The sequence below is a fragment of the Barbus barbus genome, assembly GCF_936440315.1.
Source record: "Barbus barbus genome assembly, chromosome: 31".
Lineage (NCBI taxonomy): Eukaryota > Metazoa > Chordata > Actinopteri > Cypriniformes > Cyprinidae > Barbus > Barbus barbus.
This window is the reverse complement of record NC_136759.1, coordinates 8,682,514-8,702,892: the sequence shown is the minus strand read 5'-3', so window position 1 is coordinate 8,702,892 and position 20,379 is coordinate 8,682,514. Positions and strand designations below refer to the sequence as shown.

Below are 20,379 nucleotides of genomic sequence, written 5' to 3'. Positions count from 1 at the left end.
GTTAAATTATAAGCAACTTTAAATTGGAATAATAAAAAAAAAAAACTCCATTATGAATTTGACAGACTAGACAAGATTTGGCATTTTTGTATTTATACATGAAAAGAAAGCCTTTCTTTTTAAAGTTCTCAGCCATTTTCTGTGTATTTATGTATATATGTGTGTACGTGTGCAACACCATCTCATACAGATAAGTTTTACATAGTTTAGCAAAGCTACATTTCCAGAAAATCAAGATTTGAAAGTATGTAGGTAAAAAGTCCCTTATAAGAGGTCTTTTACTTTCATTTTAGTTTACACCGGCAGACACAGCATGAAGCTCTATGATAACTGTAAGTATTACCGGTATTCATATTATTGCAATATCTTGACATTTAAGTCGTAATTGAAGTTGATTTTAATATGTATGGTAATTTATTTACCTAAATTTCGATAAATATTGTTAATTTATAAATCCTTGAATATACAAAGAAATACTTCAGTCACTAACAGCTTGCAATAAATGTATAAGTCTAAAAGCAGGTTATATATAACGTGTTCAAAGTGTTAAAGGAGCTCTTACTGTGCTTGTGATATTTGTGAAGTTTTTTTTATCCACATACAGTAAAATTTACAATAAATGTATTAATTCTAATAATTCTGTCATATGTAATCTACATGATTAATTAAAACTCCAATTTTTTCTTAGACTCTGTAATAGAGTGGAAGAGCCCAGGAGTGTTTTGTTGAAGAGTAAACATTCAATGGATCCTCCACTGCATTCTGAAGGCAGAGATTCTTCTGCACTCAGGTGAACAGAAAAAAGTGACAGAAACTGGTCCAACAGGTTGAAACCCAACATACTGTTAACTGTTAATGTGTGAATACACTTAAACACTCAGTAGCAACTCAATTTAGGGGTGACAAGAAGGGCCATGGCTGTGAATAAATTTTGCAATGCAATTTCGTTTTATAAAGATTATATAATTTGCACCCTGTTTACAGGCAGAAGAGATCAGACTCACCAGAGCCCAGCTGTGTGTCCATGAGCAGTGACGCGTCAAAGGATCTTCCATTTGATGTATTTAAAGTTGACAGCGATTCTCAATGCAGGTATATATTATAGCATGTCATTTCAAATATGTTAATAGTACTGCTTGAACATTGTTTTGAAGTAACCTTATTAATATACCCACACTTCTATAGCTGGAGTTATGCACAGTCTTATTGCTACACCTACATTAAACCGAGAAGCATAGTTTTCTCACTGTGGTATTTTTTGTGATTCACTTATGCATGATCTATTCTCTGTCACAGGCAGAAGAGATCAGACTCACCAGAGCCCAGCTGTGTGTCCATGAAAAGTGACGCATCAAAGGATCTGCCATTTGATGTATTTAAATGCGGCTGCAATTCTCACCACACTCACCAGAGCCCAGCTGTGTGTCCATGAAAAGTGACGCATCAAAGGATCTGCCATTTGATGTATTTAAATGCGGCTGCAATTCTCACCACAGGTAAATTTATAATCGGGGTAATGCTATAATCAGTTCATATATATATATATATATATATATATATATATATATATATATATATATATATATATGTGTATATATATATGTGTGTATATATATATATATATATATGTATATGTGTGTGTGTGTGTATATATATATATATATGTATGTATGTGTTGGGAAGGTTACTTTGGAAATGTAATAGGTTACAGATTACAAGTGACCCTATTTAAAATGAAATAAGTAGTGTAACTTTTCAATTTCTTATTAAAGTAATGTAACTGATTACTTTCTGATTACTTTTCTAAATTTCTAATGTTTTCAACTGTTAATCATTTTCAAACAAATCAGGCAGGGTTAACCTTACAGTAGTATTCAACAGTCAACACTGATTGCTGTCAGACTTTCGAAATCCTTCATCACTTGAATTAAGATTATAATATTTTAATTTTAAAGGAGACATTGGATGCAAAATTCACTTGTACATGATGATTGCATACATGTATCTTAGCAGTGTGTGGACAACCACAATGAAAAAAAATCCATCCATCCATCCATCCATCCATCCATCCATCCATCCATCCATCCATCCATCCATCCATCCATCCATCCATCCATCCATCCATCCATCCATCCATCCATCCATCCATCCATCCATCCATCCATCCATCCATCCATCCATCCATCCATCCATCCATCCATCCATCCATCCATCCATCCATCCATCGCTATTTTTCACCCTTGTCTTTTCTCTGTCTTCAAGTTTGTTTGTGAAGCTGTAGTTTTTCTGTTTGTGTTTCTAGTAAAGGGGCACAAATGAATAATAAACTACTCAGATAGGACAAATCAATGCAATACTTTTGGAGGGAATATATTTTATGATCTTCCTCATGCAACTTTGATGTAAATGAGTTACTTCTGTTTAGAGTCTGTCCATTTTTGTAAGCTGTGAACATCATATTAGTCAACTGGCCTGTCACTTTAAGTCTAATCGGCTAAAACTGAATGACCAAATATGATATGTCTCTCTTAATTATTTTTTTCAGCCTCTATAAACTCCAGATATAGTGAGATAATAAAGACAAATTTAAACTCATTAGAAGACATTATAGGAAGCATGTATCATTCAGCTAAATATTGAAGTGTTTATTAAGTAAGATACTTTTGTGTTGTAGACAGAAAAGACCAGACTCACTGGAGTCCAAAAAGAGTGACACAAAGCATGTTCTGTGTGCTAAATCTGAAACTGGCATCTCTTCTGATCACAGGTAGGACTATTGATCTTATTCACTTTTTTGTGTTGCTGTCAGTGTGCTCATCACTTGTGTTATTTGTGTCTGTTAATTGAACAGCACTAATTTCAAAATAAAGCTGAGGAAGAAGTTTCAACATCTGCACAAGGGAATAGCAAAGCAGGGAATTTCATCCCTCATCAATGAGATCTACACAGAGCTCCATCACAGAAGGTGAAAATGGAGAGACTGATTTGTCTTCCAAGAGAGAACAAACAGAAGATACACCAATCAACTCCAATGACATCTTCAAACCATCACCTGGACAAGACCGACCCATCAAAACTGTGCTGACTAAAGGAGTCGCTGGCATTGGAAAAACAGTCTCTGTGCAGAAGTTCATTCTTGACTGGGCTGAAGGGAAAGCGAATCAGGACATTCACCTCATATTTCCACTTCCTTTCAGAGAGCTCAATTTACTCAAGGGCCAAACATTCAGTCTTGAAGATCTTCTACAATTTTTTATGGGCACAAAATAACTTGAAGTCTCTCCAAATGAAGTTAAAATTATTTTCATCTTCGATGGATTGGATGAGTGTCGTCTGTCTCTGGATTTTCAGAGAAACGTGAGGTTGTGTGATGTGACTGAATCAGCCTCTGTAGATGTGCTGCTGACAAACCTCATTGCTGGGAATTTGCTTCCCTCTGCTCTCATCTGGATCACTTCCAGACCAGCAGCAGCTGATCTCATCCCCTCTGAGTGTGTCCATCGTGTGACAGAGGTATGAGGCTCCAATGTTTCAGGAAGAGAATCAGAGATGAGTTTCTGTCCAAAAGAATCATCTCACACCTGAAGTCATCAAGGAGCCTCTACATCATGTCACATACCAGTTTTCTGCATGATCTCAGCCACTGTTCTAGAGAAGATGTTGAGTCAAGCAGAAATTGGAGAGATTCCCAAGACTCTCACTCAAATGTACACACACTTCCTGATCCTTCAGACCAAAATCAAACATGAGAAGGACTATGAGAAGAGAATGAACAGTGAAGACATGATCCTCAAACTTGGGAAACTGGCTTTCCAGCAACTTGTAGAGAGGACTCGCATCAAAGGAAAGTCTACAGTTTTGTTCATCTAACCATCCAAGAACATCTAGCTGATCTGTGTGTGCATCACTCCTTCACAAAAAACAACATTAACATGTTTAATGTAACTGAACCAACTTATGAAACAAAAAACGAACAGATTTTAATATTTGACCTACATCAGAAAGCTGTGGATGAGGCTGTAAAACTGGACATTTAGACCTTTTTCTTCGCTTCCTTCTGAGCTTTTCTCTGGAGTCCAATCAGACTCTTTTAAAAGGCCTTCTAACGCAGACAGAAAGCAGATTTAGAGGAATTTGTTGTTTACACAATTTAGGGGAAACTACAGACTAACAGAACAAATGCTGTGGTATCTAAACACTTCCTTACAGTGGTCAGCTCTCATATTTGTTCTGTTGACTTCAGAGAACTTTGGTGTGTTTAAATTTAAGAATTCTGCTTCAGTAAAGGATTCTGCACGAATGCTGCAAATTATCCTTAAACTGCTGCCTGTGATTGAAGCATCGACATCCATTCAGTAAGTAATAAGAACAATAGCCACATTATCAAAATATTATACATAACAATATTAAAGGTGCTGTGCATATATTTTGACTGTATTAAAGCATAAAAATACCATATTTTGCAGATATTAAGGAAACCTTCCAAGTTTTAATTTCTTCAAAAAAGCCAGATAGTCTACTTTGAAATTGTGTTTTCTGTGTCGGAATGTCTGTTTTTGTTTTGGTCCATGTGATTCCGCCCACTGCTATTTAATTCAATAGTATTTAAATACCCTGGGTTGCCTGTTGGTGGAAAACACAGAATCAACCGGGTCAGAGATCAGATTCTCCTTGATCCAAAAAGCCTCGGCATCCATCTAAAATCTCTATGACCAGGGCCATGGTAAAACATGGATAAATCAGCTCAAGAACTTACTTGTCACCTTCCGTTATCAGTGCTCGTTTCTGTTGTGTATACTTAATCTGGCAACCCACGTGAGCAATGAGTCTGAGGAGGAAGGGGCTGTAGAAATGCCTCTCTCCAATATTTTGAATTTGGACTGTAGTACCCATTTCAGCTGTCAGTATCACATACTGCACCTTTAATTTTTTTTTCTTCTTCTTTTGAGGTAGAATAAATACAATTTTTTTATTTTTTAGGCTCATTGAGTGTGGATTGACAGAGAAAAGCTGTGTTCCTCTAGCCAAAGCTCTCTGCTCAGAAGCCTCATGCGTGATGGAGCTGAACCTGAGTGAAAATACACTGAAAGATGAAGGTGTCAAGGTTATCTCTAAAGGACTGCAGAGTCCTCACTGTAAACTAGAGATACTGAGGTAACTGTCAGTGTTGTGTTGACTTATGTTTTCAGTTAGACCCATTTTAATTATTTAACATAGCAGTTATTTACACAAAGCCACAGCATTGAAGTAGTTACAATCACTTATTTTATTTTCAATGAAGGTTGAGGAATTGTGACATCACAAATGAAGGTTGCACTCATCTGAACTCAGTTCTCACATCAAAGTCCTCACAACTGAGAGAGCTGGATTTGTCTGAGAATAAACTAGGAGCCTCAGGATTGAAGCTGCTTTGTGAGGCACTACTGAACCCTGATTGTAAACTGGAAAAACTGAAGTATGATTTCTTTGGTGGTTCTTTTAATATCAAGAGTGATTATAGAAATACCTTTGACATCCCATACACTTTAAAATTTAGAGTATTAGTAGACTGTCTGCTTCATATCTTCAAACACTTTATTTTGATGGGTCCACAACCCAATAACATACTGATTTTGAGAAACTTTGCAAGTATGTCAATTTATTCTACTGACCCTAAACCTACGCTAACAGTCTACTCTGAGAGTTAGTAGACATGTAGTTGACATGTAGATACGAAGTTAGTTATAGTTAGTAGAATGTCTAAAGTGGACTATCAAAATAAAGTATAACCAAAATTAAATATCTTTTTATCTGATTTTGTAAGTCACTTTCTATAGATTTGTTTAAACTAATACTACTGCAAATTAATGGTCTGTGTCAACATTCTGAAGAAATATTCTAAAACAGTAGATCTTTCATTATCTAATGCTAAATTATGCCCCCTCTCTGCAGGCTGAGATCCTGTGGCCTTGATGAAGGTTTTGATGTTTTGGCTTCAGCTCTAAATTCAAACCCACACCTGAAAACATTGGATATAACGGGAGATAACCTTAAAGATTCCAGAATCAAGTTGCTTTCTGCTATACTTACAAATCCTTGCTCCAAATTGGAAACTCTGTGGTAAGATTTTTTTTTTATATATATAACGTTATGTGACATGGTGCCTATTAAAGCCTATATCATTTACTTCAACAGTGAGAGCAATTTCGATTTATGCAGTACAAAATTTCAGAAACTTCAGATTCAGATTCCCCAAATAGTATTTGAACACTTGAGCCACATTTAAAATGTTGGAATTTCTTTGAATTATATACAAAAGTTGCATCTGAAAACAAGTGCTGCTAGAGACTCAGGGCTAACTTTTGTTCTGCTAACTAGTTTTCCGTTTTGTTTTTGTCATCTTTAATTGATGAAAAGTTATTTTAAGGGTCAGGGAGTTAACATTTAATTATATTAAGATAATAATATCTTATAGATTCATCACTATTATCCATCAACATCCTTCACCAATTATTACTCATAATAGAATCATTGTTCTCTCTGCAGTCTGCATGATTGTGGTATCACAGATGAAGGGTGTGCTGCTCTGGCTTCAGCTCTCGGATCAAACCATTCACACCTGAGAGATCTGGATCTGTCTCATAATAATATAGGAGATTCAGGAAGAAAGCTGTTCTCTCTTGCTCTAGACAATCCTCACTGTAAAATGGAAATACTTAGGTATTGTATTATCTAGTCTCACACATGACTATCACTAACCATTATAATAATTATTTGTTTAAAGGTATTTTATGATTTTTTAAAAAAATCATTCTGTATACCTTGAACAGAAAGCATTGTTTTATTTACAATCCATTGTAGGCTGATAGACTGTGGTCTCACCGATGAAGATTGTGCTGATCTTGTTTCAGCTCTGAGTTCAGACAACTCATGTTTGAGAGAGCTGAATTTGTCAGAAAATAAATTTGGAGACTCTGGAATTAAACACCTCTGTTCTAAAATGAAGAATCCTCACTCCAAACTGGAAGCACTTTGGTAAGATCATTTTACTATGTGTCATTCATATAAGACCTATCCTGTGTGGACTCTTTTGGTTTAGACAATGAATACAGTGAATTTTATTTTATATTCATATAAATGACTAAATCATAAATGAGGAAATGAATACGGTTTTAAATATCTAATTTTCTGTGAAAATTAATTGTATTTATTTATTTTTTTTCTTCTCCCCGCAGGCTGATTGATTGTGCCATCATAGATGAGGGTTGTGAAGCTCTAGCTTCAGCTATGACATCAAACCTCTCACATTTGAAAATATTGTATCTGTGTGATGAAAAAGTAACAAACACAGGAGTGAGACATCTTTCTGTTGCATTGAAGAATCCTGTTTGTGAACTGGAGACACTCGGGTATGAGGATTTTTACCACATTTTGCTTGCTCAACATCACAGTCAAACTGATTATCACCAATCACAAACAAGCCATCTATGCACTTTCACTCTGAAAATAAAGTTCCTAAAAGATGAGTGGATCTGTAGATTTAAAAACGTGTTCTCTCTGCAGGCTGTATGATTGTGACATCACAGGTGTGGGTTTAGCAGCTCTGTCTTCAGTCCTCTCAGAGAATCCACTTTTGCCATGTGCTGATATGGATAGAAAAGTAAAACAATATATGTAAGTTACAAAAATTTTAATAAAATATGAATATTTATTTTCCTTTTTTATAAGCAGTTGAACCACAATTTCATTTAAACAAGAATGTAATTGGGTGTTTCTTTGTTTTTTTCAGGTTACACAAATTCAAAGAGAACTTGGATCATGAACAGGGCTCATAGTGTGTGTTCATTACTGTGTATTGTGTGTTATTATTTTTATTATTATTATAACCTTTATTTTACCAGGAAAAAAAAGCACATTGAGATTAAAAATCTCTTTTACAAGAGCGTCCTGGCTGAGATTAACAGTAACATAGCTCACGTGGGTTTAACAAATAATATCCATAAATTACACACAAAGCATATCAATACACAACTAGTCAAAACATCTACAGCCCAATGTTAAGGGAATATGAGTTGCGACTAGTGAGGTACTGGGGTTGGCAATGGGTCCGCATCTGGACATAAAACGAGAGAGAGAATCAGCTATTTGATTTTTGGATCCGGGAATGTGTTTAGCAGTTATAATAAATTGCATGAAAACCAGATTAGACGTCTTAGTAGTGGCATGAGAGCGAGGGAATGGGAACAGCCTTTTTTTATGCAGTGAATGGTTCGTTATCACAGTGCACCAAGATGCTGCTTGACATCCAATTTTTTTCCCCACAAAAAAGCGTCGATAACTAGAGGGTAGAGTTCGAACAGTGCTGAGGACTGGGGAGAGTCGAGCATCTGGGGGGGGGGGGGGGCATGGAGACGCGAACCAACGCCCTTGGTAATATCCCCCGAAACCGACGGATGGGGCTGCGTCGGTAAACAATTGAATGTCGTCAGGGAGAGAAACCAAATCGCTGTAGAAAAAAAGTTAAGTCATTCCATTGTTTAAGGAAGGTAATCCATAAACTGATCTCATTACGACAAGCCTGATTTATGATAATTTTATCGTGTAAGGCATGTACGGAAGATGCGTTTAGAACCTTGTCAAACCAGGAACACACGCACAACCATTAACAAGACAGCATTCCTGAGGAACTCCCCTCTTTTCATTATCTGTGGTCGTAGAATTAATAAATGAACAACACTGCGTGCTTTAACGTCTCATGAGACCCCTAAAAGAAGGATAGATTTGTGGAGAAAATCTGGAATGTATTTAAAACAGGACTTCACGGTTGGTTCTTATCACTTAACCATAATTCAACCGAAACAGGACAAAAGAACTCCCTATCTGGACATGGTCTAGGATGAGCGTTTAACGCATAATTCAATAATGGGAGACCGGTTTACGAGAAGAAGTCCGAGTGTTGAAGTTTTGCAGATGCATGCCCAAACTGACTTCCTGACCTCCCGTTTCTCTCCTGCATTCCAAGAAGCACGCCTTTTCTCTTTGGCAGAACAAAGAAAATCAGACCTTTATAAAGTATGCTGCTATTAGAAGCAATATATACTCATATATATATATATATATATATATATATATATATATATATATATATATATATATATATATATATAGACAATATATATTAAGGTATTTTATGTCGTTTATAAGCTTGCTGTGTATTATCTGTGACAACTTTTCCCTGTGTTTAGTATCATATGCTTGACGTGATTATTTAGAACTTAGCATAGTTTAATTTATGCCTTAACTGCGTAATAGATAAAATTGAAATATGTACTTTGGCTATGCCAAATACTTGGTGTTTGATTTTGAACGAAAGCTGTTGTCCTCAACGATAATTTGGTGTGGATGAAAGTTGAGTTCGCTCATCATAATGTATGATTAAAACACTTATAGGAATCTGGGGGGCTTCACCCTACAGAAACACTTTTGATTGGATCAAACAGCAAAAGGGGCGGACTGAAATCAGCCCGATAAAGACAGACAACAAACTTTGGCTTGTGCTGCTTGCTCGCGCGCTGCTTGAAAATCTTGGCTTCGTCTCATTGAGTTGCGCCAAAAGTGCTCCCAGCCGTTAACATCTGGCCGAGCATTTAACAACTACCAATACTTAGTCAAACTTCTGAAGAAACCCTTGAAAGTCTGAAGCTACGCGAAAGGAACTCAAGGTAGAACTTCAAGCGTCATCACTTCACAAAGAAGCAAACCAACCACCGAAGGGCATTCCTTGAAACGCGTCAGACAATGACACATCAGCAGCCAATCAGTCGGAGGTTCCCTCAGACCCCTCGGAGACCGCGCGGAAACACTTGATCAGCTGTCAAACTCAACTTAAAGCAAGTAATCAAACAATTCTCCATAATTCTGCTGGAAACTGGTTGAAGTAATTTTAAGAGTAAAGATAGACAAGTTCTCTGCTTGAAACTTCCTCAGGGAAGGTTTCAGCAACTAGCAAAGGAATGCTAGTTTTTAAGCTTTCTTCAAGTTCATTGCCTGCAATGTTTGTTTGTGTGTGCACGTATTCTGTTTTGTGTTATTTAGCTTAGTAGTATTGTAGAGTAGCAAATAAACTTTGATTTATAAAGGAATCTTTTGTCTGGTGTTATGTGATTTTCAAGTCTGAAACTATTTGCCAAAGATCGCGTTACCTATGCTCAAAATTATCTAATCAATTCTGTATTACCGTGGCCATGGGAATAAACCGATTCGTTAAGAGATACTGATTTTAATGCTTGCTGGACAAGTCGTTAATGAGGTATCGTTAATAAGGTATAAGTTGGACATTTTGATTAATATCAATTAATCATATAAATATTGCATCCATACGACTCTATTTCCAAAAGCTAAAATTAAAATAGTTCTAAAATTACTACATGCGAGTGTGAGAAGATAAGAGATGACGGGGTGGCCTTGGGGGATTAGGCTAATTGCGAAGTTAAGGTGAGTAAGGATAGGATAGCGTTTGTAGCAATTATGGCCCTCTGCGAAGGAGGAAGCCACTAAGATTAATCTATCGATTTTTTTTTTTTTTTTTTTTTTTTTTTTTTCTTCTCCTTGGGCAGCGAGGCCTGGAATTTGAATGAATCCAGGTTCATGCCTAGAAATTCGATGAATTGTGTTGGTCCTAAAGACGTTTCCTGCGCAATGGGGATTCCCAACTCTGCGAAAATTCTTTGGACTGGTGTATTATTTTTGGCTTGGATGGCATCGGGAGGAGATATGATAAGGAAGTCGTCGAGCAGGTGGATTAGGTGAGGAACTGAATAGTTGTTAGACAGGATCCAATAGATTGCCTCCGATAACATGTCGAAAATTTTTGGGCTACTTTTACATCCGAAAGTTAGGCGTACTGAGAAACAAAACTTCCCGCGCCAGCAGATCCCAAATAAATGCCAAGAATCTGGGTGGATAGGAGTCACTTTGAAGGCAGAAGTGATGTCTACTTTAGCCAGCCACGCGCTGCTACCTACATTTTTTATCATTGTGATCGCTTGATCCATATCGTGGTAGTGTAGAGGATATTCCTCAAGTGGTACGAGGCTGTTTATGCTAGAAAACAGGGAATTGCGTGGAGCTGATAGATCGCTCTTTTCCCGAAAATTCTCTGGTAGCCACTCCGACAGGGCTGATGCGAAAAATCTCAAAAGGGTGGAGAATCGAAGGGTCCGATCATAAAACCTGACTCAACTTCTTTTTTGATTAGATTATCTACTGTATCTGGCTCTGCGAGTGCAGATTGGAGATTGTTACAAATTATATTATGTGAGAGCGGGCATGTAGTGCCAGGATTAAAGCCCTGTTTGAGGCCAGACAATAGATAACTGGTGAAGTTAGTATCTGGGTGATGTGAAAGTTCAGAGGATAGACGAGAAATATATTGACTGGAGTCGATAAGTAGTTTCTAGATTTTTTTTATTGGTAGCTTTCATGACAGGACATACTGTACAGGCATGAGCCCCACCACAACTACAGACGTGGATGTATTTGCATTGCTGTCTCACGCATCTTCCTCTGTTGAAGTTTCCGCATACCTGCTGATTACCAGAGAATGAGATTGAATCCAATATCGGATTCCAGGAGAGAATCTGATATTGGATTCATAGTTGTAGAACGAGGGATGTAGCTGGTGGATTTGACTTGCGTCGGTTCTGGGCAGGGTATTATAGCGGGATTCATTTTGGGGCATGAGATGGTCGAGTGAGTCAACCACACATTTGGCTGAAAATAGTTTATGGTACATGTAAAAATGGCCCCCGCCATAAGACAGCGTGAGTTCAGTGATTATCGTAAGATAATCATCAAGTTCGCACTGTCTATGGGGAAAAGCTGAGCAAACCATTTCCGTATAGCGGCCGAACGCTATAGTGAATTCAGAAAATGAGAGGGGGCAGGATCAATTGGGAGTTGGATTTTTTTAAAGTTACAGAAAATCTCCGCAATCTATTTGACGGTGGGTTTCGGCGGGGGGTAGCAGAGAGAGGAGAGATGAGAGATCAATGTCCGCACCTGCAAGGATGTGAGATTTGATGGTGTTAGGTACAGGAGGTGGTTCCAGAGCAGCTGCATTTGATGGGGTAGGTAGAGGGACTGCTGTGAATAAAGTGAACTGAGATTTAGATGGGATAGAAGGGTTGGAAGGAAGATAGGGATGGGCCCTAACCGTTTGCAGAGGCAGCCTCACACACGGATTAGCCCCTGGTGCTTGGGGATCGAAGCCCATAGGAAGAAGTAGAAAGAAAAGAGGGAGGAGGCCAGTGAGACTGCGTTGCTGGCTGATGATGCCCTACTTGGACGTCTGCAGTGGGACGTCAAGTAGGAAGCGCCTTAGAGCCGGCAGAAGGAGATGCCTTTGAGCCAGGGGCTTGAGAAGGTGGTGTCTTTGAGCCGGAGGCTTGACCAAGCTGTGCATTAGAGCGAGTGGCTTGTGGTGGAGCGTCCAGCTCGTTGTCAGACGGGAAGAGCTCGAGTTCGGACATTCTCGGCAGACGAATGAAGCTGGATGCCAGAAAACTGTCATTGAACAGAGGTAGGCAGGCTGCATATTTATATGCACTGTGCTCGATAGTTAGCTAAATGAGTTGCACCTCCGCCAAATTAGTTGATTATCTGATCGTGCTCCTCCCCGAACCTTGTTAATAAAACATAATTTAGTCAACTAGTCGACTAGACCCGCACATCTTGAAGCACTGTTGATTTAAAAAAAAAAATTGTTTGCGATTTTGGGTAGCCATTGGAGATCACAGCTTCAAAGATCAGTGTGTCTTGAACTAAAAAAGGAAAAATTGTATTGTTTTTCTGCAGATTGGTGAGCTGTAGTTTCACAGATGAAGGTTGTGCTGCTCTGGTATCAGCTCGGAGATCAAACCCCTCATATCTGAGAGAACTGGACCTGTCAAAGAATAACCCAAGTTACTTAGATATGATGCTGCTCTCTGCTGCAATGGAGCATCCTTACTGGAAACTAGAAACATTGAAGTAAGGTAATCTCTTTGAGTGAACTATTTGATCCATACTAGCATCAGCATTTTTTTTTTTTATAATAACTAGATTGTGGTCCTGTATGGTACATTCTGGGTCTGACAATATTTTTATGAACCACAGTTACATACTAATGAGTGGTTTCTTCAAAATCTTTTGAAATAAGGCAGCGCTTCAATTCCAGATAATCGAAAATTGGCAAAAAGGCGGGACGTGGGTGAAGCTGAGGTGCCTGGTTGCTGAAACCACGCCCGTCTATAGTGACAGCAGTGCTGCCGTGCAAAGACAAAACACCATAACTTCATTTTTGGTCGAAAATAAATTATTGATAATTTTGGGACATTGATGACCTCCTTTATCATGTGTTTAAGTATCATGGAGAAAAGCCCTGGATAAACCAAGGCAGAACACAGTATTACATCAGTTACCGCTCTTTGACTTTGTTTGGGAACGCTCAAATTAAGTTATGGTGCTCTGCATTCGTTTGCATTTGTTAGTCAATACTGGAGTTATACAGCAGTCTGCCTTTGTTTTACTCTCCATTAAAGTCAACTGCGTTTAAATTACGGTGTGACTTGTGTACGTTTATACATCAGCACTTCATTAGACAAACAAATTAGATAGATCGCGATCTTACAAAGTGCTCCATATAACAACACCGTAAACAAGCAATGACTAGATAACTTGGCAACAATTAATCATAAATAATCTTTAAAGTTTTTTTTCTTCTTTTTATAATGCAGATTATTCACTCCGTGCCAGCTGTCAGTCTGGGGCTGCACACTTCTGTACCAAATGCCATGACAGCATATCACACAAAATCAATAACTGTTCGTAATTAAATCCTTTTCCTTCCTTTTATTGTAACTCAATAAAATCTATTGCAAAGAACACTATCGGAGATGTTTAATTCACTATCATTTGGAGCATTATTCCTGCTGGCGTTCACATCAATCCACAAGTCGTTCTTATATGGTTAAGCTATTTGAATTCAGTTCGATGTAAAAACAATAGGCTAAGTATGTCTTGCATCCTTTAATGTTAGCGAACAGTGCAAATAAATTGGTTGCAAAACGGTATCCGCTCACTTTTAACTTTTCTTCTGGTTGTTGTGGTTAGAAAAAAAAAGAATCATATTACTAGATGTTATAGCCTAGGCAATGATCATTAGATTTTATACAGATGTTACTATAATGATTCTGTACATGGTGATCAGCACCCAAATATTGTATATAATGTAGAAGTTACTGCCTTATGGCTTGGCGTGACATCTCACTTTTTGCAGACAGCTCAAAGGCAGAGTGTAATATCAAAATAGCGGTAAAAATCAAGATTGAGATCATTTTCATTAAAACATTTAATTGCCAGATTTCCAGTGTCCTACCTACAATAAATTTTTCTGTTCAAATAAAAATCTTTAAATCGCACATTGCTAGTCTTGATGTGAACAATTAATCCGTGCAAGTTAATTAAAATCTAAACATTTACGTCCGCTCTGGAATGACGTTCCTTTTTCTGATGTCGTCAGTTTGACGGCTTGGGCAGAATATCCTTAAACACACCCCTCCGACCATTAGGTTGCTATGAGTGAGAGACAGAGAGGAGTAGCGCTAAAATAAAACCCTGCCCTCTACTCAGTATTCCGTTTCTGCAGGAAATGCGTCACTGCACTGAAATAAAGTTGGCAGCAACTTCCGGTTCACGCGAATTTAAAGCTTAATATAAATTAAATGGATGATTTATAAAAAAATTAATTCACCCCCCTCACAGTTGTCATGAAGGGCAAAATTACCTATATATATATATATATATATATATATATATATATATACCACAACCACTTTTTGTACCAGGCTGTAAACCTTTTTTTTTTTTTTGCTGTAAACTTGGGCATTTTAAAATGGGTCTATGGGACTGACTCCCTTTAGGAGCCAACTTCTAGCGGCCAGTCGTTGAATTGCAGATTTAGTCACTTCCGTATTGGTTTCAAGAGAGGGAGCGGGAGGTTGCCTCTTGGTTCACATACAGCTACATGACACTGCATGAAAGGTAATATTCTAGGCATAATAGGGGCACTTAAAAATCAGGGCCTTTAATGTATGAGTTTAACGCAAAACTTTACTTTTTGTTTTTCACTTTCTCCTTTTTTTGTGCACCTTTTGCCATATATGTATAAAATTTATTCATTCATTTAGTAAATGTGACTGTTGCTCATTGCACAGCTTAAATCTTGCAGTTAAATATTGTATTTCACATACTGATTCCTTTGTTGTGGATCATTTCTTTTTGAATCAACACACCTGATTGTTCTTTGACCGTTGTAAAATATATGGCTCAATAAAACAGTAGCAATAAGGGAACAAAGTTCTGCATAAACAAGTTAGACTGTGCAACGCAACAACGTCTCTGAAAAATACTTGTACCATTAACTGTATATTACTACAGTTAATGCATTATTTTAAGGGAATGAACTGGACATTTACCCATTAAAGAAGAATTCTGGAAGAAGAATTTCAGTGTCATCATGAAATCAAGCAGCTCACATAGTTCCTCAGGTTAGTGTGAAAAATATGGATTATTGCACGGTTTACTTTAACTTACTTTACTCTAGAAATTGGAGCTGCACAATATTTTTCATTGCCCTTGGTATTGTAATCGTGATTAATAATGCTGGTTAATTTATATTTAAATACTTTTTGGATTACATATTTTTTATGTACAGAGTACACATCCAAAACAAGCTGAGAACTGTTTTGTTTATTGCTGTTTTATGCATCAGCATATCAAGACTTAACATTGATCATCTAAGCAGCATGAAAAACAAAGTGTATCAATTATATGCAGAACGCTTACATATAACGCACCCTGTGTTTCACATTCTGTATTACTTATGCCGTGAATCCTTTCATTTCAGCTAGAACTGAAACTAAATAGAAACCATTGAAGCAGTGAGAGTAGATCGAAATAGAATGTTATAATTTAACACTTTTCACGATTAGTTAATCACGCCAGCCATTATTGTATTGGCATATTGTAATAATCAATTGTGCAGGCCTACTAGAAATGTCATATTAACATAAACAGCTTGTGCTCTGTCTAGAACTTTTTTTTTTTTAAATAAAGTACATACTTGCATACTTCTGCCCTGATTTTCTCTAACAGAGCTGAGGATTCTTCTTTTGGGTCAAAAAAATGCGGAGAAAAGTTCAGCAGGAAATACTATCCTGGGCAAAAAGGAGTTTGAATTGAAGAAGACTTTGCATTGTGTGGAGAAACACAGTGAAATAGCTGGAACAAAGATCACTGTGGTTGAAACTCCGGGCTGGTGGGGAAATTTACCATTTGCAGAAAACCCTGAACTGTATAAACAAGAAATTCTCCTGAGTGTGACTAAATGTCCTCCAGGACCTCATGTTCTGCTGCTGGTCTTAAATGTGGACACACTGTTTAAACAAAATGAAAAAGACATCCTATGTGATAATATTAAATGTTTTGGTCATGAAGTATGGAGGCACATTATAGTGCTGTTCACCTGTGAAGATCATCAAGGAGATATAATCGCTCAACAGTTTGAGAATGAAAAACTCCAGTGGCTCATTGAGAAATGTGGAAACAGATATCATATTCTCAATACTAAAAACTGGGGTGATGGATCTCAAGTCACAGAACTGCTTAAGAAAATACAGGAGATGGTGGAAGGAAACAGAGGCGGCTATTATGAAATAAACAGAGATACTTTGCAACAGGTGGAAGAGAAGAGGAAAGAACAAGAAAAGAGAGCAGGCAAAAGAACGATCAAAAATCAACAACTGAAAGACGAGACAAGAACAACTGGTGAGCTTTTTTATAACTCTGTATATTGCTATTGTGTTCAACCAGGGACAGTTTATGGGGGAAAGAGCCAGGCACTTTATATAACGAATGAATGAGATAAATTGTAACATTCAAGATGACACCTCTAAGAATAGAATAGAATAGAATATTTCCACTTTTCAGTTAAAGGAGCCAATCAAATCCTCTTTCTGATTGTACTACTCTAGAACACTCAAGCACATTAATAGGATCTGCCAGTTTTTAGCAGATTTGTACTAAACTTTTGTTTTACAATTGTTGTCATAGTAATTTGTTCATTTGAAATATTATTGAAACATAATCTTGACAAACAGGGAAAGACTGTAAATCTCTAAAACTGTCTAAGTAAATACGGTCATTAGGCTGCCTGAAAACATTACTTATATAGACAGCCATCTAGTGGACTAATTTGACTTTAAGAGACTTTAACCTCTAATTATATAGCCTACTCTATTTATAACACAACAGTGTTCCTTCTCCACAGAAATACCTTCATATTACTGGAGGTCATTAAACAAACTGAGCTCAAAGACCTACCATAATAAAATATTTATGTCTGCCTGCAGAAAATAAACATCCCATCTTAGCGCTGAGGATGGTGCTACTGGGTTATAATAGATCTGGCAAGAGTTCAGCAGGAAACACCATCCTGGGCAATTCAGCATTTGATTCCAAAAGATCACTTACATCTTCAGTACGAGAAGGAGATGTTTCAGGAAGACACATTACTGTGGTAGACACTCCAGGCCGAAGAAGAAATTACCACTCAAAATACACCCCCAGACTTTATAAAGATGAGATTGTGTTGAGTCCATCTCACTGTCCTCCAGGACCACATGTCTTTCTGCTGGTCATACGCGTGGATGTCTCTTTCACTGAAGTCTACAGAAAGGCAGTGGAGGAACATGTTGCTCTTCTTGGTCTCGAAATCTGGGATCACATGATTGTTCTCTTTACCTTTGGTGACTGGTTGCAAGACACAAGCATTGAGCTGTTCATTGAGAGTGAAGGAGAAGCTCTTCAGTGGATAATAGAAAAATGCGGGAACAGGTATCATGTCTTCAACAACAGAAACACAGATGATGGCAATCAAGTGACAGAGTTATTTGGAAAGATAGAAGAGATGGTTGCAGGAAAGGAAGGGTACTGTTTTATAACACAGCATCAGAATTTACAAGAGGTGAAGAACAAAAGGATGAAAGTTGAGGAAATAGCAAAACAGATAAAGGCTAAAGTTCAAAAAAGAAACGAACTGAGACATTCAGCATCAGGTGAGTAAACACTGAAAACATGGTTTTAACAGTGAAGTAAATGACGGTATTTACTGTCTGTGCTCTGTCTTTTTTAAGGAGATGCTGAACTTTTTGAAATGAGGTTGGTGTTGCTTGGACCACATTATTCCGGCATAAGTTTTACAGGGAACACAATCTTGGGAAGGCAAGCATTTGACAGACGAATCGAAGACAATCTAAGTGATAATGGGGAAGTGGCCGGGAGGAAGCTCACTGTGGTTTGTACACCAGGTTTTGAGAAAGATTTCCTTTTTGGAAAAAGACTTAAGGATGCTAAACCCAACCTTCTAAGAAGTGTAACAGAACAGTCTTCTGGAACGCATGCTTTCATTTTAGTCCAGAGTGTTGACTGTTCCTTTGCAGAGGAAGAGAACGGAACACTAAAGAAAATCATGGAGCCTCTTGGTGAAAACATTTGGAATCACACGTTGGTTCTGTTCCATGTTGCCGATGAACTAAGAGAAAATCCCATAGAGTTATTCATTGCAAGTGAAGGTGATGCTCTCCAGTGGCTCATTGAAAAATGTGGAAACAGGTATCATGTTCTCAACACTAAGAACTGGGGTGGTGGATCTCAAGTCACAGAACTCCTGGAGAAGATTGAAAAGATGGTGGCAGAAAATAGAGGATACCATTTTAGACTAGATGAAGAGACTTTAGAGAAGGCTGAAAGAACAGTAGCTGTACCCATTAAAAGAGCACAGAGTATGGATGATCCAATAAATCGTAAGTTGTTCAGAATAAGTTATTTAAATTGTAAGTTGTTCTTTGCATATTGTGTGATATTTTAAGCTTTGTCTGATGTATTAAATCCTTTATTTGTAGTTGCTGATAGATGCAATTCTTCTTCAGGGATAAGTTCAGCATATCTGTCCCAGAGATCCAAAGAAACACCTGAAGAGTGGCATTTCAAGTCAAGTTCAAAAACGAGCTCTGGATTGGAGTCTCTTGGCTCTATTCCTGAATTTGATTGAGAACTGGATTCAGATTAAGATACACTTGCGGTCTAAAATTGTCTTCAGTTTCCTTCAGCTTATACATTACTTGTTTAGATATGTACATAGAGAACAGAGAGGTAGCGAAAAAGTTACTTGTGTGTCCAGGTACCAGCAACATATTAACAATCAAATCTCTGCTATTGTTTTAAACATGACTTCATTTATTTAATTTTTTCTCTAATCTATTGCCTTCATTTTTTGTGCATATGTCATTTATCAGGCACGTATGTACTTTATACAGCTTTTCAGTAAAATATGATTTCAGATTTTGAAAATCCAACTTTAATTTGGGATCTATGTTTTTTAATAAGCTCACCAGACTATTATTTGACTGAATGCATGGTGTCACTGTGTGATTGGCTGCTCCAATGATATAAGGGCTTTTGCAGTTGCACACTTCTCATTTACAGTAAGGCACCCACTTAGACTGGTATGTAAAATGTATGTAAAAGAGAGAATGATGTGAAATTTCTCCCGCTGTAGAAACACCAACAAGGTAGCATTTGTAGAAAATTGGTTAAGCTTCAACCAGTAGGGGATGCTGGTTGGAAACTAGTTCAACACAGATGTTTGTTCAGATATATGAAAAAACGGTTTTAAATGTCTTTTGACACTTTATTTAAACCACCATTTATTTCACTTGTGCACATGATTGAAGGGGTGTCTGAAAGAGGGCGTATAATAATGAACTAAAACACAGGACTAGAATTAATTAAATTGATACACATGGTGCACATAGAATGAATACTTCCATAGACTACGATCAGCATCTGCATATAAATCTAAAAAACACAATCCAAAACCTGCAACAACTTTCCTTGTACATACATTAAGAAACTAATATGAACATACCAAGCATGGTATAAATTCAGAATGCCTTTACATGAGTACATGGCTTCTTTTGCTGTTATTCTTTTAACTCCCTCACATCTTGTTTCTGTACTGACAGCAGACCCTACCTGGATCTGTCTCCTTTACCTGCATTTTTTTAAATGCTTGTCAATGTTATAGTAATACAAATTAAATTACAAATTAAAATATAACAGATTAAAATAAAAATACCAGTCTAAAAAAGTGCTGTAAAATATTAGGGCAGAAAAGCTTTAAAAATTTGTATTGTTTTTATAAGCTTCTGGTTTTCTGATCTCATATTAGAAAGGATTTCAAAATATATTTTAAGTTCAGTGTTAACAAAAGGTAATATATGATGGTTTATTTATTTATTT

General features: G+C 37.2%; 3 protein-coding genes across 3 annotated transcripts; all 3 read left to right on the top strand.

Moving 5' to 3' along the window:
- The first annotated feature begins 280 nt into the window (after nt 1-280).
- LOC306851177 (uncharacterized protein) lies at nt 281-4,355 on the top strand. Its single transcript, XM_079387314.1, has 5 exons — nt 281-332; nt 689-790; nt 985-1,092; nt 2,675-2,767; nt 2,852-4,355. The coding sequence occupies exons 2-5, from the start codon at nt 744-746 to the stop codon at nt 2,967-2,969; spliced, it is 366 nt and encodes a 121-aa protein (XP_079243440.1). The 5' UTR covers nt 281-332; nt 689-743; the 3' UTR covers nt 2,970-4,355.
- Nucleotides 4,356-4,980: 625 nt separating this feature from the next.
- On the top strand, nt 4,981-7,917 carry LOC306851176 (uncharacterized protein). Its single transcript, XM_079387313.1, has 7 exons — nt 4,981-5,154; nt 5,282-5,455; nt 5,932-6,699; nt 6,841-7,014; nt 7,215-7,388; nt 7,543-7,653; nt 7,769-7,917. Exons 3-7 carry the CDS (start codon nt 6,686-6,688, stop codon nt 7,812-7,814), a joined length of 519 nt encoding a protein of 172 aa, XP_079243439.1. The 5' UTR covers nt 4,981-5,154; nt 5,282-5,455; nt 5,932-6,685; the 3' UTR covers nt 7,815-7,917.
- Nucleotides 7,918-15,535: 7,618 nt separating this feature from the next.
- LOC306851273 (GTPase IMAP family member 8) lies at nt 15,536-19,129 on the top strand (the record flags this gene model as incomplete). Its single annotated transcript, XM_079387433.1, is given in 5 exon segments — nt 15,536-15,566; nt 16,174-16,877; nt 17,432-18,134; nt 18,213-18,881; nt 18,981-19,129. Coding segments are annotated over 5 exon segments (2,256 nt in total).
- Nucleotides 19,130-20,379: the final 1,250 nt, after the last annotated feature.